General features: G+C 45.5%; 1 protein-coding gene across 13 annotated transcripts in view; it reads right to left on the bottom strand.

Moving 5' to 3' along the window:
* The window catches only part of LPP (LIM domain containing preferred translocation partner in lipoma), a 443377-nt gene that overhangs the window by 55043 nt on the left and 372045 nt on the right, over positions 1 to 16289 (bottom strand). For all 13 annotated transcript variants that reach the window (XM_030574715.1, XM_030574714.1, XM_030574721.1 and 10 more), the window contains one exon: positions 10628 to 10797. In XM_030574715.1, the coding sequence (XP_030430575.1) occupies positions 10628 to 10797 (170 nt within the window). The remainder of the gene's footprint in view (positions 1 to 10627; positions 10798 to 16289) is intronic.

Consider the following 16289-nt stretch of genomic DNA (forward strand, 5'->3'; position numbering starts at 1 on the left):
AGTACCCACATCATGCATCCGACGAAGTGGGTATTCACCCATGAAAGCTCATGCTCCAATATGTCTGTTAGTCTATAAGGTGCCACAGGACACTCTGCTGCTTTTGGAAAGACCTGGATTATTGATCGATCACAAGATGACTATGAACTGCCAATGTCATGCAGCCATAAAAACAGCTAATAAAATCCTAGGATGCATCCGGTGAAGTATTTTCAGTAGAGACAGGGAAGTGTTAGTACCATTATACACTGGTGAGACCTCATCTGGAATATTGTGTGCAGCTCTGGTCTCCCACATGTAAGAAAGATGACTTCAAACTGGAACAGGTACAGAGAAGGGCTACCAGGATGATCCAAGGAATGGAGAACCTGTCTTATGAGAGGAGACTTAAGGAGCTTGGCTTGTTTAGCCTAATCAAACGAAGGCTGAGGAGAGATCTGATCGCTCTCTATAAGTACATCAGAGGGCTAAATGCCAGAGAGGGAGAGGAGTTAATTAAGTTAAAGGTCAATGTTGGCACAGGAACAAATGGCTATAAACTGACTTGAAATTAGTTTAGGCTTGAAATTAGGTGAAGGTTTGTAACTATCAGAGAGGTAAAGTTCTGGAAGAGCCCTCCATGGAGTGAGCGGGGGCGAAAAACTTAACTTGTTTTAAGACTGAGCGTGATACGTTTATGGAGGGGATGGTATGATGAGACTGCCAACAGTTGCACATGGCCCATCTATGACTGCTATTAGCATATATCTCCAATGGCTGGAGATGGGACACCAGATGGGGAGGGCCCAGGTGTCCGACTGGTGGGTCTTGCCCATATGCTCAGAATCTGACTGATCGCCGTATTTGGGGTTGGAAAGGAATTTTCCCCAAGGAGACTCTGGAGGTTTTTCACCTTCCTCTGCAGTGTGGGGTGCGGGTCACTTGCTGGTTTAAACCAGTGCAAATGGTGGATTCTCTGTAACTTGCAGTCTTTAAATGATGATTTGAGGACTTCAGAACTCAGCCAGAGGTTATGGGCCTAGTACAGCAGTGGCTGGGTGAGGTTCAGTGACCCGTGACGTGCAGGAGGTCAGATGAGATGATCATGATGGTTGCTTCCGGCCTTAAAGTCTAGGAGTCAAAATCATGTCTTATATGTGATTGCTGTTAAAAAAATAAATCCATAAACCCTCGAAGAAAACACTGGATACATTTGCTAAGATCATTTCTTATCCAAGTGGGAGTGTCTGAAGCCAGGGCCATGTAGTAATGAGGTTATACAGATTGCTGAGTCCCCAAGCAAACCCATTTCACTTCCTTACAGTACTTAAGGTCAATCTAGCTCTCAATGTGTGCAACAGGGTACAAGGCAGAATCCCTGTGAAAAACCACGTCCAGCATCTAAGCTAAGCGTTCCGTGGGAAATGCACTGCACAAAGGAAAACAAGTCAAGGGACAGCCAGGCAAAGCTATGCAAACCACGCCACATGCCTTAAACCTTCTTGGCATTCTGACAGATCCCACCTACCAAGCTCGGGTCTCCCACAATAGGGTAGCTGTCGCCGCCTATGCAGGTGGTTTTCTTGACTCTGACGAGTGACAACTATAGACACTATAGGTCTTGGGGGTCGATCTACCAACATGTTCTCCGCTAGCAATGAGAGCTGCTACATGCACAGCATGCAGTAACTTCTTATCCCTGGCAAAGCCCAGGCTAAGAATTAAACTCCACATGTAATCTGCTCTTCCTTTTGCTAAAATGCCCAAGTGCACGATTTACTTTTTCTGTCAATATTATTCTTGGCCCACAGCTTTGTAATCAGTGCAGCTGAGAGGGAAGGGCAAATGCACTTGGAATGTGCTTTCTCCCTCTCTGTGCAGCCAGCACTTGTGATACAGTTTAGAATCAATAAACTTATCCTCTGGTCACCGTCACTGTTTGTTGTCCTTTCCCTTCGCTGGCATTAGGCTGTTTTTCTAACCAGAAATCTACCAAACCCAATGGGGTTTGCGTGTGTATGGCGGCAAGTCAGACAGTTTCCTCTACTGTAAACATTGCGTGCAGTCGAACCAACGCTGCTGAGTGCCAAAACCAGAGCCCTTCTGGAGGTAGGATCAGTTCAAAGATGGAACTTTCTCCCAAAGCAAAGCTCCTTTTGCTGGGGCTTCAACAAAGCATCTGACTGAAGCAGCATTCACAAAGAACATGCTCTACTTTTCGGCTCTTCCCTGGCCACAAGCTTTGCAAACTGCTGCCTGGACTAAGTAGGAGGGCATTTTCACTAAGAGAGAGATGAGACTCTTTGTTCTCTGAAAAAGCTGGGCAAGGATAACTCAAACCTGCTACATCCATACTATGAAAAGGCAGAGCAGCCCAAACACTCAAAGCATCGTTAGCAACGAGGAGCTTCAGGTCAAAGGCCTTTACCTGGTAACTCTGGCTATTAACAATGCTACAATGTGGTATAATGCTAATATATTGGCCCAAGTGCAAAATAACTAACACCTCCTCCTCCCCCCAGTCAAACCAAAGGCAAAAAATTAACCCCCTATTGATTCAAGATCAGGTTTTCAGAACTGAATTAACTGACTTAAATGCCATATTCTTTCTTTATAGCCCCCATGGCTAAATACCACAGACTGGATGGAATTACACACACCGATGATAATGCACCTTTTACACATACAGTTATGAAAATCAACACCCCCTTAAAATAATTCTCTCATCTATTTTAAACAAAAGGCAAGAACAACGCGCGATGGATGAGCAATGATTAACACTTGATAACATGCCATCCTGTCACACCGCCTCCCCGCCTGCCGCACCTGCAGAACAATCTCAGGTCACTCTCCGGCACACATTATGATGTATATCACCTTTGTGGGGAATCAGAGCCCCACGGTGCTAGCAGCTGCACGCTCCTGAAGGAGAGAGAGAGAGCCCCTAGCTTAAAGCAGCAGAGCGTCCGGGTTCCAAAAGGACAGAGACGGTGGAGGACAGACGGACTTGTGGTTGATTATTTCTATTACCGTTGCACATAGGAGCCTAGCCATTGTGCCAAGCATTGTCCACACATAGAACAAAAAGCCGGTCCTGCCCTGAGGAGCTGATAATCTAAGGATAACACAAGAGACAGAGGGAAAAAGACAGATGGAGGGAGTACAAGGAAACAATGAGACGATATTGGTCAGCATGAAGGGCAGTACACTGGGACTGAGAAGGGCTGGATTCTGCTCCTGGTTCTGTGTGACCCTGGGTAAGTCAAGTCACTGAACCTCTCTGGGCCTTGGGGATAACGATCCACCTTCTCCCTCACCCTTGGCTGTTTGCACTGGGAGTTCTCTGGAGCAGGGGCTGTCTCTCGCTGTGTTTGCTCAGCAGAACTGGGTCCAGTATCAGTGCGGACTCAGGGTGCTACTGGAATAACAACAAAGAGGGAGAAACACAGGTGGTTTGGTGACAGGAGGAGGAGGCTCCAATAAAAACAGGCCTATGTGAGTGCCTGGAGCACTCCTTATGAGTCAGTATTTTCTTTTAAAGTAGAGAGAAACTCTTCCCATGGCACATGGATTCAGATGAATGAGAGGATTCTCCCCAGCAATGTCTGCCATCGCAGCACACCAATCTGCTAACAGCAGGACACACAAGCTAGGACACCTAAGGAGCAATCTCTCTGCACAGCCGGGAAGAGCTGCAGTCAGTGCCATGTATTGAAGACCAATCCTTTAGCAGCTGCACAGTCCTGGACTCGTAAATCCCACCAGTCCAGCTGAAAGGGAGGGCATTGTCCTTACTGGAAATGTTATTGAATGGAACTCACCCCTCTGGGTGGGAAATCCAGGCGAGAACGTGTGGTAGTTTAACATTGTAGGACAGCAGCTTGTCCCTGACCATTTCATTCTACTTCTGTGATAGAGAGAACATCTGCCTCCAACATTTCTAATTTTAGGACCTTCCCGAACAGCGTGTCTCCTATCATTGCCTGGCACTTACTTTTTTAAAAAAATTTGTAAAATGCACCTAAATTAAAAATGCTGAAAGAGCAAACAGAGGGTCCATGGCTTAGTAAGAGAACAGAGCTTTCCTGGAAAGCAATCTGCTAAAAGATTTGAGCTCCGTCAAACTGGCCTGGAAGGCATTTTCAGAGTCAAGGGCTCCCCAGCAATGAAAACGTGCCTCCCCCTGATATTTCCATCTTTTTGCGGGAGGTCTGTGTAGGGTGACCAGAGCTTGGGACGGGGGCAGGCTTAAACAGTAAAGGAAATGATCTAAACAAACAAACAGCTCTCAGGGCTCAGACCTCCAAGAAGTAGGGTCTGCTGCACATGGGGCAGGGGTGGTTTGCTGCATTGTGCAGAGTACACAAGTTGGGGGCAAGTATGCTGCTCCTGTTCAAAGGAACCACATCGCTCCCCACCTTGAAGCACAAAGCCTTGTGCTAGCAGGACTCTGGAACTAGCTGGACAGCACCACCTCCTCCCAACCTGTCCTAGAGCTCCAGCAGGTAAGGAGAGGATTTAATTTGGGATTATGTGCATTTGGCTAACATATTCCCCTCTGCTTTGTCTCTAAAGGCAGCCTGCAGACAGACCTACCTCCTGGAAAGGCAGGATCTGGCCCTACTCTCATGCCTGTGGAAATAAGGATTTTCAGAGGGATGTCCAAGCACATTCTGCTGCATTGCAAACAAATTGATCTCATTATCCTCAAATCACTCCTAATTGATCGGTGTCCAGTCTGGCTTTGAAAATCTCCAGCCAAGGTGATCCCATCACCACTCTTGGCAAAGCCCCATATTTTGAAATTTTCTATCACATTCTCCTGGCATTTCCCCTGCTGCAACTTCAGCACATGGACAGCTTGTTCTGTCCTTGTTGGCTAATGAGTATAATTGGTCCTTGTGCTCTCTGTTATGACCCACGTGCTTCTCTATAGAGGAGTTACTGCACAGTACTCTCATCACCCCCACAGTCTCTTTTTTATAGCCACACACTCGAAAGGAGACTATTTACTTTAAAAAGAAAAGGGAAAAATACTCTTTTCGTTTTGTCTAGGGACAAAATATTCAGTTTATCTCTTCCCCTCCCCCTCTTCCAAGCTGAGAAGGGCAAGATGGGATCAACAAACTTTCCTAGCTCTGAACAAACATGCAAAGGTTCACAGGGGTAGGTGCTGGTACAATGACTATTACCTATTCCATTTTTGCACTCCCTGGACTCTGGAGCTACTGAAGGTCCCTGGAGTAAACCAGAGCAGCTCCAGAAGCTGGTCTGTCTTATATCCTGGCTGCAACAGTTCTGTCAGCCCTCCAGGATTGTCCTGGAATCTCCAGGAATTCTAGATTAACCGGGAATTAGAGATTATGTCACATGATGAAACCACCAGGAATACATCCAACCAAAACTGGCAACCCTACAACGGCTGTGTACTAGTATAACCATGCCGAGTTGGTGTGGCAGTCTGTCCCCCCTAGTGGTGGCTGGGCCAACGATGGATGCTGATGAGCTCACTAAAGTCTTAGCTAACAGAGCTGGGTCTTTTAGGTTCTGACGTCTCGGGTTCAATTCCCACTGCTGACAATCTACTCAGGGGCATCATGTTACATTAGCAGCAGCGCTCCTACGATAGGGTGTACAGAATAATGCTGATCTCAATTAAATTCTTTGAGGACAAACCCATTCCATGATTTAAGGAGTGCATGACTTTATATTTCTGTTCGAGTTGTCACTTTGAATTCAAACTCTTTGGGAAAACATGCATAATAGTCTTAATGATCCCATTGAGCAGTTTAAATTCAAATTGCGGAGCACTCGCAACACCACACAGGCAACACTTTCCATAAATTACTCTCAAATTCAATATGTTGCTTGACAAAAACAAGAATAAAGGGCTTAAAAAATCCTAAAACATTCTTTAAATTATAGCTTCTCTTTTCTTGTCCAATTTAAATTGTTACATTATTGCTAAATGAGTGCTGAAATATCTACACACAGGATTTGGAATTCTTTTAAAAAACAGATGTAATTTTACAGTGAGGATTGACCTCAGAGTTTAGATCTGTGCATGCTAATGTTACTTCACAGGCCTCTTTCTCTCAGAAGTAATCACCACTGGTCTAACTTCTCCCATCCAAATTAATGGGAGTTTTGCCATTGATTTCAATGGGAGCAGATTCAGAGTCCAAGGCCAGAAGGAACCACCAGACCATCAAGCATGACCTGCAAAAAAATCACCAACACACTAAATGCAGGCCCCACTGTGCTATGCAATCATATTGCAGGAGACAGAACCACTTACAATCTAAATGGACAAGCCAGACAAATGGTGGGAGAAAGGGAGTATTATTATTCCATTTTTGCCACTGGGGAACTGAGACACAGAAAGATTAGGGCAACACTTTCCAAACCACACTCTCCTAACAAACCTTAAGAGTTCAAGGCTCACTGAAAATTAATGGGACAGTCTTCTCAGTGATTTACAAGCTTTTACATTTTTTTACCCTAAATGATTTCTCCAGGGAAGTTGACAACACCAGGAAAGAGAAAAGTTGACAACACAGAAAACAGCTGAAGCAGGAATCGAACCCAAATCTCTGGAGTTTTGGCCTGGCACCTGAAATACTGTACCATTTGACTTCCCCAGTTTGAGGTGGAGTTGTTAAAAATGGAAGGGCAGCTCTGCCTCATGATAACTTGGCTCTTATTATTTCACCACTCATTGCGTCCAGCCCCCTAATTTTTGACATTCTTCTCTGAGGTCCCTTGGCGTTGACTACTGAATATTTCCAGTTTGCCTGAAGAATTCTTTACACTTTCTCCCATCCTCCTCCCCAAAGCACCCAGCCAGCTCCATCAGGGCCTGATACTTGGTGACCTTGATACTCATACAACAGGGAAAACCTGGGAAGGTACTCACCATCTTATTGCAGGCAGTGGCAATGACAGGTGCTCAGCATCTCTCAGGACTTGGCCCTACAGATCATTTATCACTGACTGTTACACCATGGGGAGTGACTGCCAAGAAGCAGGGATGAAGAATGGAAGGAAATTTCCATGTCCCAGAGAAAGTCATCAGGACATCAAAAAACACTCCCATTTGCAAAACAGCAGCATCCCCTGCCAGACCAGTATGTCTGGTTAACCTTGCGTTCAGTCCTTATGGTAATACTGTAGCTGGAAAGGAGACAGCTGGCACGGCTCGAACATCTTGCTCTTCAGTCTTTTATGACGATGTTTGCAATATTCCCCTTAACCTCTTCTTTATACAAACCCAATGCAAAAACTTCCCCCGAGCAAGCAAACCAAAGGCTTTTGGCAGTAAATTTCTCTGTAAGGGGGAAAAAGTATATTAACATTGACAGCTGATTGTAGCCGCGCTACATGGCTCATGTATCGGAGGATCTAGTTAGATTGGAGACATATTGTCACATTTTAGGGGTTAGATTGACTGCAGCAGTGACAGGGGGTGACACATCTGCCCGATGTTAACACTTCACTTATCACAACTGCTTTTAACTGACCGCAGGTATCCTGATGGAGGGAGGTGTTTTAGGAATAAAATTAATAATACTGAGCAAAAGCATGAGAACCAGAATTTAAAATGCATTTGTAGGATTTAGCAATTGCAATGCAAAGTCGTCAGTCTGTATTAAATGCTTTTGTTTGGGTGCTTAAAAGTTAGGAACTAATTCTAGGATCAAACTCAATTTCTCAACACTGGGTGGCATTTTTTTTCTGAGATGGGGATAAGGAATTGGTCAAGGGGTGTGACTGTAGGTTTGGACCTGACTCTGTTTGAACATTTTGTGTTAAGAGGAGCAATGATAAACAAAACCAGAGAGATACTTTTGCAGGCTTTTATCATCAATATTGACCAGTAGCATGGTCAAGGGTAAACGTGGGTAACTGGAGTTTACCAACTTCTCACTGGGGGAATTTGTATTTTATTTTAGGTTAGGTTACTCACTTCTTTTTTTTAAACACGAGATCACTGATATTGACTAATTAAACATAATTTCTGTTGCAGCCTTAATTATAGCTTCACTACTGCTCCACCACCACAAGAGTAACATCGGAAACATTTGCCAATTTTTAATTGTTCAAAAACTTTCATTTTATTTGCCTGTGGCCTGACTATGCAGACACACATGGTGCAGTCACTCAAAGCGAACTATCAGAAGAGCAAACAGTTCCTGGTTTATAAATCTGGAAGAGGCAAACACTTTCTTGTCTTCTTTCAGATCAGAGAGGCAGCATGGTTTAGTGGTTTGAGTATTGGAACAGAAGCCAAGAATTCCTGGGACCGGAATCTCAGGTGGTGTAAATTGGGGTAGCTCTACTGAGCTATGCTCATTTATGCCAGCTGAGAATTTGGCCTCTACTTTCTCAGCCTGGTACAGTCACTGATTTGCTGTGCAGCCATGGGCACATCATTCAGGCCCCAACGCAGGAAAGCACAGGAGTTTCAAGGAGATTTGGACTCCAGAGTTGCTTTTGAAATGATACGTAGGCTCCGAAATCATCTAGGCATGTTTTGAAAATACATATTTATGTGCCATTTCAGACAATGGGACTTAGGCACGTGCTTAAAGTCCAGCACATGCTTAAGGGCTTTGCTGAAACAAACTCTTGGCTCCAGTTTCCCCATCCGGATGTTTAAAATCACTGCCCCTATTTATGTAATGCTATGGGTATGTAACTCCATTAATGTTTTCACATCAGCAACAGACCGGATTCCCGGGAGTGGTTTGTGCCAGGCCTTTAAGCTTCTTTTTTTGTGGCTTGTGCAGGTGAACATTTAAAGGACACTTTTAAATGTTTTGCCGAATCATTTCAAAGAAGCTACAAAAATAAAAAGTTTATCCTTTCCTCTGTGTTCAAAGCTGTAATGTGGAATTTACTATTGCAGATGCAGCCAAGCAATTATCATTGCTTTATCCCTTAAAAAGATAGAAGATAAATTTGAAAGAAGATGAGGAACAGAATCCTTCTGTATTTTTTCTCTCATCCTTTTATCTCCCAACGTAGGAAGTTTACTGAACCCTTGCCAACAATTCACTCAGGCTAATGAAGTGTATAAGTAATAGGATTAAATAAACTCAACCCATTATTACAGTGGCTAATGCAGATGTTCTCCCAAACTAAAACAGATGCGCAATGAAGAAATAATGCCTGGTTTAAAAAAAAAATAGTATTAACCTACTAGCAGATCCCAGCCCGAAGTCAATGGGACATTTAACTTCAGCGATATAAAGCACTGCCCCAAGTGTATTACGACACACCTTGCAATGAATTATGGTCTCCTCCCAAGGGCCAACACATGTGCCACAAAATTAACCTTAAGAATTTGATGGCACAATAATTTTAATGCTAACATTAAAAGGAGAAATGGTTTTAAAAGCACATCTTCAATCAAAAAATCATTTTGTTTTTAAGAGCCAATTAACCAGGACCATCCACCCTTGCCACTGTAAATAAGGCAGCATCAATCCTCCATTATTGCATTCAACACTTTAGCAATAATCCCACTGCAAAGGACATGTAGCAATGGCAAGGAATAATGAGGCATTGTTACCATGTTCTGAAGTAGTAATGATAATAAATAATAAAAAAGTGATGAAAGAACGTTACCGAGGAATTAAAGCTTTTAGCAAGTAGCAAATGAGTTTCAGGTACCACGTTTTATGAAGGCCTGATTCTGAGAAGTGCCCACCCCTCATTTCCCCCCTGACACAGTGTGAATGCAGGGTGCTCAGCATCTCACAGGAGACACTCAGTTCCTTGCAGGACAGGTTCCTGATCTTGCAAAGGAAACTCGAAGTTGGAGGCTTAGTTTCCTTGACTGTAGCCCCTCACCTTGCAGTTAGGTGAAAATAAATACAACTGAACGATGTTTGACAAAAGCCAGTGTTGAAAGAAAGGGTTCTAGGAATTAGAGAGAAATCTACACAAAGACGACTCATTGGTCTTCACAGAATTTTTCTGCGATATTCTGCAGCTTCACTTATTCTAAATACAGGGATTATAACTATTTTTTCCCCCCAAACTGCCAAAATACCAGGGCATGGTAAATGCAGATTCTTTAATGGATAATAGGTGAACCGCAAAAGGCATCTGGATTCAAAGGCCCTTGAAGCTGGTGGATGGATCCCTACTGATTTCAAAGGGCAATGGATGGGGCCTAAAGTTTGCATGCTGTTCGGTGGCTTTTATCGTTCTGTGTGGTTGCAAAGTTACGTCGTGATCCTTCAGTCTCACCCCTCCTTCAGCAGGAGTTTTGTTGATCCAAGGATGTCAGAATCAGGTCTCTTACAGTGGAAAGCTTTTGGGAACAGGGATTTGTCCTACGAGTGCTGTTACTTCTCTTCCCAGCCAGGCTGAGATTATCACAAGAAAACGTTCTTTCTATTTTGGCATGTTTGTTTTAAGGCCTGGATGGACACCAGAAATCATGTGCAAGAGGGAAAGGGGGAAAAAAATTAACTTTTTTCTGAACATCATGGATGGGTCTGTTCTTACTCTATCCAAGCTGAGTTACTCACCCTTAATTGTAAGGCAACGCTGCAATCTACAGCAGGGAGGGGAGTATCGACAGATGTCTAAACTCTGTTGGTTTGTATTCATGTTGAAAAGAAGCCTGGGCACTTACGATGTAGCAGGGTTCACAATACGCTTTCTTCTCCACTGCGTAGAAAGGCTGCCCTCTGAGCTTGTTACCACAGGTCATGCAGGTAAAACATTCCACGTGGAACACCTGGTCCATGGCGGTGCAGCCAGTGCCTTCCCCGACAACATTCTCACCGCAACGGGAACAGCGGCCTAGGGGGGAAGAGAGAAGAGATGTCCTAATCATCTCAAAGCAGTGAATACGGGGGTTCCCTGGTGCTAGCTTGAGGTACAATGTCACAACATGGTCATGTACAATTCCTGCCCTCCGCTGCAAAGAACAGTCTGGTGCCTAGGAAAGATGTGCACATTCTGGAGGATCAGATGGCTCTGGGGCTGGACCCCAGGCTCTGGTGCCTTTCACTTGTATGTCATCACCCCGAATGCAGCCCATACCAATGGAGACTAACACTCGTCACCTATGGAAGGCTGTTTGGTGGCCTACATGGGCAGTCTCAATGCAGCTCCCTGCATTCTTGCCCCAGGAACCACCAGCGCAGTGAGCACCATCGGTAGGAGTCGCAGCAAAGAAATTAAGGACTGAATGGCTAGGGAGATTGCAACCCCAATCTCTCACGCTGCAGGCTTACCGTTCTACAGAAACAGACAACCCAGAGTGCACACACAGAGACCAGACACAGCAGGCACGCACACAGACCGGGCTTGGTTGGAGAAGCTGATGCAGAAGTGCTTTGTGGGACGCATGTTTTAAAGGGGAGGGAGGCTGAGTGAAGTTGCTTAGCTCACCAGAAAGGGCACTTCCGAAAAGAAGCCTGAGGTACAGAAGCTGAAAAGGGGAAGGTGGGAGTACTCAACGCAGTGAAAAGCAAACCTCCGAGGGACATCACTCATTTCAGCCCCACTCTGCTGTTCCACGCTGCTGACTGCTGATGTTCCACACTGCCAGCGTTCAGCATTGATAATGATTTAGCTCAGACATGCAGCATTATGGAATAGAGATAGTGCCAGGTTCTCAGCTGGTGAAATTCAGCATAATTCCAGAGTTCAACAGAGCAATAAAATTTACGGCAGGGTGACCAGACATCCCAATATAATTGAGACTGTCCCAATATCAGGGGCTGTGTCTTACATAGGCAACTATACCACCCCTCCATCCCGGCAAAAAAAAAGTGTCCTGATTTTTCACACTTGCTATGTTGTCACTCTAATTTATAGCAGCTTAGGTTTCTACCCCACTAAAAGAGGAGATTTCATGGACATATCTAGTTTTCCGCATGAATAATTTCTGTGTTCCTCCTTTTGGGTCTTGTCAGACATTATTATTTATAATTTGTATCACTGTAGCACCTAGAAGACGCAGCCATGGACCAGGACCACATGGTGTTAGACGCTGTATGAACACAGAACAAAATCACAGTCCTCGTCCCAAAGGTTTCCAATTTAAATACAAGACAAGAGACGATGGCTGGATAGACAGGTGGGGGAGCAGAAGGGAACAGTGGGACAATATTGCATCACACCTTTGGGATTTGGCAAGTGGAGTGAGACGGTTGCTAGGGAAGTGAAGACTATGCAAAGAGAGCAGGATGATGGCCAGGAGATGGCTGTTCAAATGGCATCACACATTCAGTTGAAAGATGTCCTTTCAAACAATTAAATAACCCAACCACAAAATGTGCAATAATTTAGTGGCACGTGTGTATCTGTCTGAAAAATTAAATCCCTTGTAAAGTTTAATAGAAAATCAGCCTGCTCAATAGTCCAGGTGGCTGAAACTGTCTACTGCTTGCATGGAAGAGATGACGACATGAATGCCCATGTGCTTACAGCTTCTTCACTGCCTGTCCCAAACTAGTGCACGGTGCCGCTATACGGCAACAGCTGTTGTGCTGGGCAAGCGCGTTTCAGCAGCAAGTAAAGGGGTTCCAGGACATAAATCATGGAAGGCACTTTAAGACCCTTCAGGATGAGGTGGGCAAGGTGATATTTGAGATCTCTTAAGAGAGCTTGGAATGGAACCCAAATCATTCTTATTTGTGCAGTTGCATCAGTGTAGTTGGCACTGTAAGGGATACATAATACAGACCCTGCCGCAAAGAACTTACAGTATGAACAACCTGGTGGGAATACTTTAGGTCAGAAAGCAGATAGGAGCACACTGGGAAGCCCAGCTGGGGGAATGTGACAGGGTGGGGGAGACCTTGTCTAGTGCAGTACTGAATGGGCCCTGGACCTTTGGCTTCCGTGGTTCAGTGCTCCAGTGGTTCCGGGGCAGAAGCCAGCAAGGAGAATCCTTCCTCTTCAGCAGTCAGCCCAGACTGTGCTGGGCTGCTCCCTCTTATACTGCTGCTACACCTGGAGCATGCCCAGTAGGGACACGGGGGCGTGGTTTCCTCTACCCACAGTGAGGAGTTAACCCTTCCCCATCCAGTGCGTTCACTCTGTCACAGGGGAATAAATAGATTTTTTTTCTTAAAGTGTAGCTTTCTAGATCATTCGCTCTTGGTGTCCTGATTCACAGCCCCATGCTCTAACCACTTTGCTATGCTTCCTCTTACATGGATATCCCTTGCCATACTGGGAGAGGAGTAATTTAGGGTGCAGTACGTGGTGAGAAAGCGGTGGAAAAGTTTCCTAACAATGAGGACCACGGAACAGTCTCTCTGCAGCAATGAGACAGATGAAATGGACTAAAAAGGTCTTTTTCATCTGTGACATGACAGAGCCCCCCATTACCCTCCCTTCTCTGGGTGGACAAGGCCAAGAGTGCTCAGTGGTCTCATCCAAAGCGCTTACGCAGCATTGCTGTAATAAGAAGTGACGTCTGGGGAGCAGTTAATATCTCTCTATATAAAACATGAAATTGAAAGCCATTAGTGTATTACTTCACACAGTGTCCTTCCAGAGGGAATACTCTCCAGGAGAATTTAACCTCCCCTGTGTGCCGTTCTGTGATCATTCAGTATCATTTTGATGAGGCATTTGGACTCAGAGTAATGTAATGTCTATGCAAACACTTCTCAGTTTCCTGTGTTAATATGTGAATGGAATATGTGGCACCATATTTTTCTCCCTCTTCTATTCATCATTCAGCCAGTTCCCATGCACTTGAATATACCTCTTCCTCCGGCCAGTGCGTCACTTTCATTTGCTACAGCAAGCTATTTGCTGGCTACTTTCCTGGTTAAGGCTCTGGACTGGGACGTGGGAAATCTGGGTTCATTTCCCAGCTGAGCCACCAACTCGTGTTATGACCTTGGGCACATGCCACAAAGGGAGAGATCCACAATGGGGATTTAGGCTTAGTGTCGCGGTATCTAACTTTAAGCACCTGGCTTGCCAGTGGACTCCTTAGCCCCTGGGGAGCATGAGGCACCTCCGAATGGGAGTCAGATGTCAGCATGCTCAGTGGAGGACTGCCTATCCTAATCAATGGGAAATACCAAGGAGAGGGCCTGATCCTTGATAAGGACTTCGGTGACTCCCTCTGGCCCACTGAGACACCCATCTCTGTTCGGGATTGGTAGGCATCAATCCTCTCCTAGAGTTCGGCTCCCAAGCTAGATCAACTCCTTCTCACAAAACAACGTGCTGCTGGTGCCTGAACCACACCTCTACCCCAGTAGTTAGACCCCCACTCAAGACGGGGGACACCTGGGTTCACATCCCCACACTGCCTGAGTTGGAGCAGGGATTTGAACCAGGTGCTCACATACTATTACAGGGGCTCCTAAGGTTTTCCTCCAGGACCTCTGCTGTTCTAGCTTTCTCCAGCCCACACAGCTTCAGCCATTCTGGGTTTTTACACAGAATTCCCAGCCAGGTACTAGCTGAGCCTAACCCATCTTAATTTATTAGCGGTTCCCAGCTTTCACTGTTACATCTGAAGACAGAGGTGCTGCTGGAACCAGTCACACGGGAGAGCTAAAGGGCTCTAAGACGTCTTCAGAAGTCTGTGCGTAAACTGGGATCCTGCAGGACGGCTGCATATCATGGGGTGCAATGGGCAGGATGTATGCTGGGGATCAGGAGGTATAAGGTCTGTTCTCAGCTCTGCTATTGATAGCCGGGGAGGAAGTCACTTGAGCCAAAATTTGCAAACCTGGGAGCCTAAAGGTAGGTTTCTAAATCCATATTTAGACATAGAAATACATACAAGTGCCCTGATTTTCAGGATTTGTGGGTGTTCGCTACTTCTGAACCTTCCTCCGTGCCACTTCTGTGTACTCATGTACCAAAATACAGATTTAGGATCCCATCTCTAGGCCCCCATGACTGAAAACATTGGCCACCTCTGGGCCTGGGTTTGACCAAAGCTGAATACCTGTAGCCCCTGGGAAGACAATGGAAACTCCAAGCACTGAATACCATTCAACATATGGTCTGTTTTTAGCTGAAACCTCTATGGCATAATCAGCCTGTGAGAAGAAAAAAACAATCCATGTGACAGATAATGCACTCTCTACCATTGCTGCTGCAACGAATGAAGGTACACTTTTCCTGTGGGCCAATCACACAGGACCATTGCTAATTGTGAACAAACGTGTGGCTAGATTCACCTCAATTAAAGATCCCATGTTTCCTTTCTCAATATTTTCCCACTGCCTGCAACCGACTAGTTAATGTTTATACCTGAGTCCAAGCAGTGTTACTTACCAGGAAAGGCTAGGCACACAAACCTCGGAGAACAAACAGACTGCGCACAACGATTACAAAAATAACCTTTGAGAAAAATAGTGGGTGGCATATTACAATAGCAACACAGAACAACATGACCCAGTTGCTTCCGACAGAGACAAAGACAGAGACAGCCCTTTAAAGGTAGGTTAAAGACAAATGACGAAACTAACATTAAACTTCACCAAGATGGATCTGTGCAGCATCACCATTTCCACCCCCCCCCCAAGTTTTCTTTTCCCCACCGCTGCTGAAATGGATTGTACTGGCAGCTACTCTTGGAGTTCTGCAATGCCTGCAGCAGGTGCAGCACCGTCAGGGCATGCTTCCTTCATGCTGCCCCAACCAATGGGCCTCAGTCTTAACCTGCAGGGATAGGTTTTAGGGGGTGTTCAGTCTGTGTCCACAGAGTTCTCTGAGGAGCTGCCTACAGCAGGTGCCACTATAGGTGATAGTTTCATAGCAGAAACTGGTGAACAGCAATGCACCAGCCTTTTCTTCTGTAACTTTCCTGACTAAACCCAAATGGGGTCTCAGTTACATAAAGGTTTGGAGTATTATGACGTGGGTCCAGGGAGGTGAAGGGAAGCCCCAAGTGAGCCTCATGCCCTGTCCGTACTACTGCTGGGAGAGATCTCCAGGAAGCGTCTGCTTTCTCACCTCCCCCTGAACCTGACATGACTAAGGGAGAAGCCCGCATGGGACCTCGTGCCTCTCTTCCCCAATTACTGGAAGTCTCTTCCTTTGGTCAGCCTGAGTGGGATGAGTGGGAGGAACGCTAGAACACAACCGTAACCCATCACCACGACGAAACGACCCAACACTCGGTCCTTCTTTTAAACAGGATCTATCGCTGTTTATAACACACCCGAGCCGTTCTAGCACAGTAAGGAAGGCGTTGCACCCTTCTGCCAAAAAGCCAGTGTGACCTCGTGCTCTTGGACCAATATCTCTGAGTTTCTGTTTCCCATCTGTAAAATGGAGATAACACAACATGTGTCTGTCTT

This window comes from Gopherus evgoodei, chromosome 9, assembly GCF_007399415.2.
Source record: "Gopherus evgoodei ecotype Sinaloan lineage chromosome 9, rGopEvg1_v1.p, whole genome shotgun sequence".
Taxonomy (NCBI): domain Eukaryota; kingdom Metazoa; phylum Chordata; order Testudines; family Testudinidae; genus Gopherus; species Gopherus evgoodei.